Source organism: Cydia fagiglandana, chromosome 18 (genome assembly GCF_963556715.1).
Source record: "Cydia fagiglandana chromosome 18, ilCydFagi1.1, whole genome shotgun sequence".
Taxonomy (NCBI): domain Eukaryota; kingdom Metazoa; phylum Arthropoda; class Insecta; order Lepidoptera; family Tortricidae; genus Cydia; species Cydia fagiglandana.
This window is the reverse complement of record NC_085949.1, coordinates 11,250,735-11,261,427: the sequence shown is the minus strand read 5'-3', so window position 1 is coordinate 11,261,427 and position 10,693 is coordinate 11,250,735. Positions and strand designations below refer to the sequence as shown.

Below are 10,693 nucleotides of genomic sequence, written 5' to 3'. Positions count from 1 at the left end.
CGCGAACGTGAGTGTGGCGTCGATTTTCGCAGACAGCGAAATCGACTCCACACTCGCGTTCGCGGCTTCGCCCGCGATTCACGCGCATAGTCTGGAGGGGGCTTTTGATTTGGTCAATCCTTCTGATATTTTTAAGCCGATTATTCCTTTAGTAGTGGATACGGGTAACCGCTGTGCCACGATGCCGTGGACCGAGGTGGTGATTCCTCAAAAATTCTTGCGCAATCTTAGTAGTCTTACGAATAAAAATAAAACATTTTAAAGGTTTTGATGAATTATATAGAAGAAGATCGATATCCATCTGTAACATGCACTAAATTAATAACCACATGTTCAAATAAAATTAACAACGTATTCTAAGTTGGTTAGTCAGAAAAGAATTATTTACTCCCATTGTCATGTTTACACAGGTGACATATGCTAAATTGTTGTCACCAAGATACCTACAGCAGTCTTTCTTTTCGGTCTCAGCGTCTGGCCAGTGTGGTCACGTATAAGCTGTGCGTTCTCGAATCAACCATGGCTTTAAAAAGCCTAAGTGCGGTGCTGCTGCTCCTATGCATGGGTCATGCAGTGCAAAGTGCAAATATCCTCGCATTGTTTTCTTCCTTATCGTTTTCTGATCATTTAGTCTTCCGCGGATATGTTTCTTTGCTCGCTCAGAAAGGACACTCGATCGTATTGATGACGCCATATCCAGGACAGTTCACATATCCAGACTCGGAGAGGATTATTGAATTAGACGTTGGAGGGGAGTCTGCGGTTCACTGGCAGGAATTCACACACCTCATCACTAGCACTGATGACTATTTTTCCAAGTTGAGACAATTCAATGAGTTCTCTCTCAAATTGGCCATCACTCAAATCAAATCTAAGCAAATGCAAGCGCTTCTAATTAACCCGAACATCAAATTCGATTTGGTTATTACTGAAGCAGATGTACCGTTCTTGTATGCAGTCGCTGAGAAGTACAAAGCTCCTCATGTCTCCATTACGACATCGAGCGGAAAATTACATCAGCATGAAGCTAAAGGGAATCCTATCCACCCCATGCTTTACCTCGATGTCAACACCCTTAACAATGGGAACCTGAGCATTTGGCAGAAATTCTCCGAACTCTACAGACACGTTAAGACAAAGCACGAATTTTACAACCATTACCTTCCGTTGTCTCATGTGGCCGCTGAGAAGCTTCTTGATCTCAAGCGTGATCTTCAAGAAGTTGAGTATGATATAGATCTGTTGCTGGTTGCAGCTAATCCGATAGTTGCTGGAAATAGACCAACCGTCCCAGCTGTTATCTATGGTGATCGAATGCACATTAAACCAGGACTTGTGTTGCCTCAAGTATGTATCTGAATCAAAGAAAATATGTTTACGACGATTATGTTCATAATTTAGTAAGCTGCGTATTAACCTAACATGTGGAATGTCTGTTTCAGAATCTACAATCTCTCCTAGACGCAGCTACAAAAGGAGTGATTTACTTCAGCTTGGGTGCGATTGAAGAATCAGAAAATCTATCAAAAGATACGCTGCAGACATTAGCTGATGCCTTCCGCGAGCTTCCATTCACTGTCCTTTGGAAAATCGGCAATACCACCTCTTTTAATAAACCTAACAATGTAATTGCTGAAGCCTGGTTCCCTCAGCAGGAAATCTTGGGTAAGAAATTTAAAAGTCAATTAAAACTCGCTTATAAACAAAAATCTAAGTAGGTACAGTCGCCATCAGATAATCATAGCGGCCGGGGTGCCCGAGGTGCTTACAAATATCTGAAGCTGAACATGTACTGTAAAGCCGCGCCGTGACAATGGAGACGTGTTCAGATATTTGCAAGAGCCCTGGCTGCTCCGATATATTTGACGGCTGCTGATGTACCTATATACAGTGGATTCAAAAAGATATTCAAGTGCGCTGGACGTAATGGCATTGCTCCGAATTGGCAAAATCGGCTAAATTCCTGCATTGGAATAGGTACTTTTTTTAAACGTTTTTTCGTTATGTGGAGAATTTTTTCAGCTCATCCAAACGTGAAAGCGTTCATCACTCATGGAGGTCCACGTTCATTAGAAGAAGCCATTTACTACAAAGTGCCGGTTGTCGGATTCCCAACTATCAGGGGCAGAAAAGTTTTCATCGGACAACTCACTAAGTTTGGTGCTGGTGAAATCCTTGACCCTTACTACTTGGACAAGGAAACTGTTAAAGCTACTGTATCTGTTGTAGCGACCGATCAAAAGTAAATACCTACCTATTTTTTTTCTTAGCCTACTTTGGTGTCCCACTGCTAGGCAAAGGCTTCTCCTCGTTTTCTCCACTCGACCTATGAGTTTTGATAAATTACGTCACCCACTCACCCTTTCTACAAAGAGGGAAGAGAAACTACATCATACTACATAACTCTGGTAGATTTTGTGAGCGATGGGTACATAGGTATTTATATAATTATGATACCTAAGTGAAAAATACTGTAGGCACCCAATCTGTCTGCTATTTCTTATTTATTATATTATTATAACGTGATCTTTTTTTATTAGGTACAAAAAGGCTATCACTGACATCAAGGAGGTAACTGAAGATCCTGTGATTTCTGGGCCCGAAAACGCTGTTTGGTGGACGGAGTACGTCTTGCGTCACAATGGAGCCAAACATCTTCGCTCTCCGGCTGTTGGCGTCTCGTTCATCCGGTATTACATGTTGGATGTTATAGCTTTCCTTCTCGCTCTAGCTGCGCTCTACCTCTACCTTTCCTTCGTGATGCTGAGATTCATTGTGAGACGTCTGTGCTTGCGATTCTCGGCAAGGCGCGAACTTGGCGGGAAATTTAAGGCCTTGTAATTCGAAATTCAAATTTGCTTACACCGTTAGCTTTACACGTAAAGTATTTAATGAAGATGTTAATTTAAGATTTAAATTAAGTGTGGTTTGTAATATTAATGAAAAATTTTTTCTTAATTGTAATATATCAAATATATTATTATTGTCTTTAAATATAATTGTTTTATTTATTTAAAAATTTTGATTCAGTGACTATGGAGGTGTTTCATTATAAACAGTTAACAGGCACAAAAAATGCCATTAATTGTTTTCAAAGAAAAGTAAATAAATTATTTTTTAAATACGTTTAATGGCTGTTATCATTTTTTTTTAGCCACTTTGGCCAGTAATTTTCTGTATTAATGTGAGAACTATTCAAGGTATTCTTTAAAACGATTAAATACAACGTTCAAATTCGATCAGAATGACATTTGAATGATGACAGTGACAGGATACAATAGTAAATATTTTTCGTTTTCATGGAAGATTGTTTTTATTATCTCAGAAGATGCAACTATTAATGGTGTTTAATAAGTAAGAACGGCGACATCAGAGATAGCAATTATAAACCCACCTATAAATCTATTCCTTCAAGTCGCCAGTAGTTGCAAATGTCAATAAAATCGTTTTACAAAATAGCTGTTCCGATTCTGAAATTCAAACCAAGATGTCTGTAGTGAGATCGTGCCCAGGGCTGTACTGTGGCCGTACACCGTTGGACAATGGCTCCTGGAGCGACTGCGGGGCATGTCCGCGAGGTTTCCGCACGAACGCGTCGAGTTACTGTGAGCCGTGTACAGATGTACCGACGCTGTATGATTGGCAGTATTTGGGGTTTATGGTGCTGTTGCCGCTGGTGTTGCACTGGTTCTTCATTGATATGGTATCTATAGGCAAAGGGTGAGTGATATAAACGTTTAAAAAGGAGCTTTCTTCATCTGTAGATGTCTCAATAAGAGGTTGATCGAAATAATTACTTAAAATAATTAATTAATTAATGAATATACTGGAATGTAACACTAAATCAAATCGAAACATTGAATAAGATCTAATCATATTGCATATACTCATGATATTAAACACAAATCACAATCTGCTATAATTTCCCTTTTAACTGACAGGGAAACTGGCAGACTCTACTTCTCAAAAAAGCCAACTGAAATTAATTATATGCACAAAAAAAATGATTTTCAAATTAATTGCAATTCCAAAATTTTAATTCTTTTCAGGAAGCAAGGTATACTGGCTCAACATTTCTCTGCATTCTTCGAAGTAGTCTCTGGCACGCTAGCGGCCTTGCTCGTCCTGCCACCAACCGGCAGCTTGGCATTACATGTGTGTTCTCCGACGGCACTGTCGGACTGGTACACATTGCTGCATAACCCGCAGCCAGACTATAAGGAGACGTTGCATTGTACACAGGAAGCGGTATATCCTCTGTAAGGAATATTTTTTACATTAATGATGATTTTTTTAGCTATTCTACTAAATTCAATATGTAGTCATTGTATATGCCATGTCTCGAAAAAGGTATGTATGTATGTAGAAAACATAAATATGACATGGGTACAAAGGCCTTATCTCTTTCCCTTAACTTATCCCTTTATGGCAGGGTTTCTTAAACTTTTTGCGGTCACGGACCATTTTCACAATTTAAACAATTCCACGGACCCCGGTCAAAAATATTTTAAAATAAAGATTCATTACACTTAGGTCTCAACTTTACTACAAGATTTCCTATAGTACTTATTTATACATTTGTAATACAAATCCCACCAAAGACATGTAAAATGTTGCCAAGAAAAAACCATAAGGCTTTCACTGTTAAAAAGTTATCAAATCTCTTGTAGAGCCAAGCTTCTAACTCTACATGTGGTAGATACAGACCTATCTTTCTAATAAAAGAAGTGCTATAGAGATTTCTGCTAGTAATCAAGTTGCAAGCTTTCATAATAAGAGTGTTGGTCTAATGATACATCTGTATTTCAGGTACACAATAATACTGCTGATCTACGCCTTCAGCTTACTAATGACGATCACCATAAGACCGTGGTTGATGACGTACCATCCCCCGAACCCCGGAAAGAAGGCCATATACTGCGCTCTGTACTTCTATCCTATATTGGTCCTTATTCATACTGTTGCTGCTGGACTTATTTGTAAGTGATATATTATGTGCATTGATGTGCACGTATCAGCTTTAAGCTGCCTGTGCATTTACATATAATGTAATATAATATATGTGTATCAATTAATCAGTGTATTCAAATATGTAAAATTACTCAGCCAAGTGCTGTTGTTATACACTCTTCACTTTCTCCTACTTATATGATTCATATTGTTGCATATTATGAGAATATAATTTCAAATTATTAGATATTCATATCAATACGAACTACTGTTAGACATTGCAGTATTTTAGAGATTTAGGGCATGTTGATTTTAAATATTGGGGCTATTATGTCCCATTTAAATATTAATTAAGACAAAATAAGTTGTCAAAATTATATTTTTATAATGAATTTTAATTGTTACAGACTGTTCATTCCCCTACATAATCATAATAATATCAATGATGACCTCAGCCTCCCACTTCTCCATCAAGCTCGACCAATCAGCGTCAGCCTTACTCCTGTCTTCAATAGCCAATCCGAGGAACTTAGTGATCCTGATCGGCCATTGGCTAGTCCATGCGTACGGCATCATATCTCTCACTGGGTTGAAGGATCTGTGGTATCTGAACCTAGTGCCGGCCCCGGCGTTGTTTTACATACTTACGGCGCAGTTCACTGACCCGATGAAGATACATAATGATTGACGGTATTGGAAAACTGTATGGAAATAATGTGGGTTAGTTGAGAATGGACTTCAGTTTCTTTTGACAATCGAAACTGGTCAAGTTACAAATGCAAAATGGCGACTTAACCTTTTGAACGCCACGAAGGCGAAGGCACGAAGGTTGATATTGGGATGGGCTATAACCGCGAAAATCGAAGTTCGCAAATTGCGGGCATTTATCTCTGTCACTCTAATTACGCCTTCATTGGAGTAAAAGAGAAAGATCCCCGCAATTTGCGAAAAACGGTTTTCGCGGTAGCCCCTCCGTAGCCCGCGCGCGTCAGTTGATGTCATTAGCGGTCAAAGGGAAAGTAAACTATCAGTACCTATACTACTACAGTACTATTGTTTTTGTCCTTGGATATATTATTTCTAAGAGTAGAAGATGGGTATCTAGTAGCATTTTCGTTGGGGCCCACGGTGCCAACGGTAGGGAAAACGTTGGGATGAGGTTCGTTCCGTAGCCAACGTTAATTTTGTATTGGCCCACCATCGCATTTACCAACATTCGCTGTGGCACAGATGCCCAACAATGGGCCTTTGTGTATTTTGGTACCGTTGGCTAAACAACGATAATATTCGTTGGCCCAATGGTGACGAATACCGCATTTACCAACATTGGCTGTGGCACGGATGCCCAACAATGGGCCTTTGTTTATTTTGGTAACGTTGGCTAATCAACGATATCATCCGATGGCCCAATGATGACAAAAATCGCATTTACCAACATTGGCTGTGGCACTGATGCCCAACAATGGGCCTTTGTGTATTTTGGTACCGTTGGCTAAACAACGATAATATTCGTTGGCCCAATGATGACATATATCGCATTTACCAACATTGGCAGTGGCAATGATGCCCAACAATGGGCCTTTGTGTATTTTGCTACCGTTCGCTAAACAACGATAACATTCGTTGGCCCAATGGTGACGAATACCGCATTTACCAACATTGGCTGTGGCACGGATGCCCAACAATGGGCCTTTGTTTATTTTGGTAACGTTGGCTAATCAACGATATCATCCGATGGCCCAATGATGACAAAAATCGCATTTACCAACATTGGCTGTGGCACTGATGCCCAACAATGGGCCTTTGTTTATTTTGGTAACGTTGGCTAATCGACGAGATCATCCGATGGCCCAATGACGACAAATCTCGCATTTACCAACATTGGCTGTAGCATTGATGCCCAACAATGGGCCTTTGTGTATTTTGGTAACGTTGGCTAATCAACGATATCATCCGATGGCCCAATGATGACAAAAATCGCATTTACCAACATTGGCTGTGGCACTGATGCCCAACAATGGGCCTTTGTTTATTTTGGTAACGTTGGCTAATCAACGATATCATCCGATGGCCCAATGACGACAAATATCGCATTTACCAACATTGGCTGTAGCATTGATGCCCAACAACGGGCCTTTGTTTATTTTGGTAACGTTGGCTAATCAACGATATCATCCGATGGCCCAATGACGACAAATATCGCATTTACCAACATTGACTGTAGCATTGATGGCCAACAATGGGCCTTTGTGTATTTTGGTAACGTTGGCTAATCAACGATATCATCCGATGGCCCAATGACGACAAATATTGCATTTACCAACATTGGCTGTAGCATTGATGCCCAACAATGGGCCTTTGTGTATTTTGGTAACGTTGGCTAGTCAACGATATCATCCGATGGCCCAATGATGACAAATATCGCATTTACCAACATTGGCTGTGGCACTGATGCCCAACAATGGGCCTTTGTTTATTTTGGTAACGTTGGCTAAGCAACGATATCATACGATGGCCCAATGACGACAAATATCGCATTTACCAACATTGGCTGTAGCATTGAGGCCCAAAAATGGGCTTTTGTGTATTTTGCTACCGTTCGCTAAACAACGATAACATTCGTTGGCCCAATGGTGACGAATACCGCATTTACCAACATTGGCTGTGGCACGGATGCCCAACAATGGGCCTTTGTGTATTTTGGTAACGTTGGCTAGTCAAAGATATCATCCGATGGCCCAATGATGACAAATATCGTATTTACCAACATTGGCTGTGGCACTGACGCCTAACAATGGGCCTTTGTGTATTTTGGTACCGGTGGCTAAACAACGATAACATTCGTTGGGCCAGTGAGCACAAATATCGCATTTACCAACATTGGCTGTGGTACTGATGCCCAACAATACCAGTTGAGTTTGCTTGTGGCGTCACTAGATGGCGTTACTGTCTCCAAACATCGAAGTTATAGTTATTTTCTCGATTATTCCGGATATAATCATAATATTTTTTTAAAGTAACTTATAAATCTAATAGCTATAACTATAAAATTTATACATAAATTTAAAAAATTGTATTTTACCAACATTTTCTCAATTTAAATCTCAAAAAACATAAATCTCGCTTACGAAGTTTCGAAGTGCGGTTAGTATATATACAAATTAGAGTGTATAGTAAGTGTACTTGCTTCGGCAGTACATATACTAAAATTGGAACGATACAGAGAAGATTAACAACAACTGCTGCCTAGGGCCTTCATGTGGATACAAGCAATGCCTACCGAAGTGTAATTGTAATATTTATCAGCAAAGGCCCAACGTCGTATTACACAACCACTTACCTAACGTAGGGTAACTGTAGGACTCGTAAACAAAAGCCCATTACATAATTAAGACTGTAGGCCCACTATAAATTACACAACTATTTACCTACGGTAGTATTGTAAGAATCCTACACAAGGCCCAACGTTAAAGTTACAATGTTGGCCCTTTGTGGGACAAGCTGTGTTGGGCCTTCAACCTGGTGCACAACTACCTACCGACCTACCTGACTTGCCGATGGGTAATTGTTGAATTTGCAAACAGAAGCACAACGAAAAAATTGCCCTTTTTTATTTTTTTGCAGTTGGCCCTACAGCAAGCCACACGGCCAAATGTAACAATTAACCAACCATCAAACAAATGAGTATAGGCCCAACCACGGCCCAACCAAAACCACCACCGTTGAATAATTGTATGATTTATTTAAATAGGCCCAACGAAAAAATTACTCTAATGGCCCTCTGTTGGGAATCTTTGGGAGGGCCTTTGTCGAGGGCCCTCCAGCAAATCGTACGGCCAAATGTAACAATTAACCAACCATCAAACAAATGTGTATAGGCCCAACCACGGCCCAACCAAAACCACCACCGTTGAATAATTGTATGATTTATTTAAATAGGCCCAACGAAAAAATTACTCTAATGGCCCTCTGTTGGGAATCTTCGGGAGGGCCTTTGTTGACGGCCCTCCAGCAAATCGTACGGCCAAATATAACGGTTGCCCAACTAATACGTAAACAAAGGCCCAACAAAATCCCTACAAGAAAATGCTATTAGGGTACGTTACAACAATTTGTTTGGCTATGGTTCGCAGGCACGTATTTAATTAAATTGCGGCGTTTTGGTATCAATCGACATTTTTAATTTTAATGTTCTTCACCTGCTCATTTTTTGAATAATACTTTAATTAATTTTTATTTTTCAAACAGATTTTGCGATAATTTTTGGAAGAAGCTAGTTTCGATTGTCAACTGATGATATAAAGGAATAAGTGCATTTGAGTTTTGCTAGATGGCGTTATAACATGGCGAAGGCACACAAGGCGTAGTTCTAGCATCGTACAGTCGTCATCAGAATCATCAGATACATCGGGGCGGTCAAAGTGTCCACAAATATCTGAACAAACCTAGTTTAAAAAGTGTAAGTGCTTGTTCAGATATTTCTGAGCATTTTGGCCGGTCCGATATATCTGATGGGGTTACAGTACAAGATTGATACAGTTTCTTACTCACGTTATCCCGGCATTTTGCCACGGCTCATGAGAGCCTGGGGTCCGCTGGACAACTAATCCCATGATTTGACACAGTGTGACAAGATTAATACAGTGTGAGGAGGGAACCTCTCTTGAGCCGCAGAGACCTTCTGAAAGTAACGCCATCTAGATAAACTTTTTTTTGAAAAAATGCAACTATTTAAGAAAATAGCAGTTAAATATTTACTCGACTTTGTATGGTAAAATTAGCTTACGATACAGTTATGTATATTACCAGGCTATTTATTTGTTTAATTAGGCTAAATTAAATAATATATTTCAACGTGTATCAACATTTAATATTATGTACTTCTGATCTTTAATGTTGCAAGCACTAACAAGTACACCTAACGCAAGTGTCATCATAGAATATTAAAATCTTATAAATAAAATTTGTTGTCTATAAAAGCCTTTTTAATAACTGTGTATGTACATTGATTGATAGACCATTTATATGTTTGCTCAAATACACAAATATAAACAAAGAAAAAAAATACAAACAAGTGCATACAAAAAGACTAATAAAAAAAAAACGTGACAAAAGGGTTCAGACTCGAATTCAGGGTCGAATCATGCTATCCCCTTGTAATATATGGCATTATCCCTTTCGGCTATTTAGGGTGCTCAAAATTCAAGTGATTATCTTATCTGTGGTCGTACACGCAAAAGGAAGTCAAGTGGTGCCAACCCTAATAATTGCTCGGAGCAATGCTAAACCGAACGGAGCCGAGTTCGACCGAAGTGAGGAGTGTCTCCCCACTGGTAATACGCTTCACTATTTCGTATGTATCGGTTGAGATACTTAATGTACGTATGTATGTGTGTACTTAACAGGACATCAGTCATTCTGACGAGCGAAAATAGTATCAAATAGACCCTTTTTAGGGTTCCGTACCCAAAGGGTAAAACGGGACCCTATTACTAAGACTTCGCTATCCGTCCGTCCGTCCGTCTGTCCGTCTGTCTGTCACCAGACTGTATCTCACGAACCGTGATAGCTAGACAGTTGAAATTTTCACAGATGATGTATTTCTGTTGCCGCTATAACAACAAATACTAAAAACAGAATAAAATAAAGATTTAAGTGGGGCTCCCATACAGCAAACGTGATTTTTGACCAAAGTTAAGCAACGTCGGGCGTGGTCAGTACTTGGATGGGTGACTGTTTTCTT

At 39.6% G+C, this 10,693-nt stretch overlaps 2 protein-coding genes across 2 annotated transcripts; both read left to right on the top strand.

Moving 5' to 3' along the window:
* The first annotated feature begins 167 nt into the window (after positions 1-167).
* On the top strand, positions 168-2,980 carry LOC134673488 (UDP-glucosyltransferase 2-like). Its single transcript, XM_063531481.1, has 4 exons — positions 168-1,347; positions 1,443-1,665; positions 2,023-2,242; positions 2,541-2,980. The coding sequence occupies exons 1-4, from the start codon at positions 418-420 to the stop codon at positions 2,839-2,841; spliced, it is 1,674 nt and encodes a 557-aa protein (XP_063387551.1). The 5' UTR covers positions 168-417; the 3' UTR covers positions 2,842-2,980.
* Positions 2,981-3,304: 324 nt separating this feature from the next.
* LOC134673490 (JNK1/MAPK8-associated membrane protein) lies at positions 3,305-6,396 on the top strand. Its single transcript, XM_063531484.1, has 4 exons — positions 3,305-3,720; positions 4,050-4,259; positions 4,810-4,979; positions 5,358-6,396. Exons 1-4 carry the CDS (start codon positions 3,488-3,490, stop codon positions 5,636-5,638), a joined length of 894 nt encoding a protein of 297 aa, XP_063387554.1. The 5' UTR covers positions 3,305-3,487; the 3' UTR covers positions 5,639-6,396.
* The last annotated feature ends 4,297 nt before the right edge of the window (positions 6,397-10,693 follow it).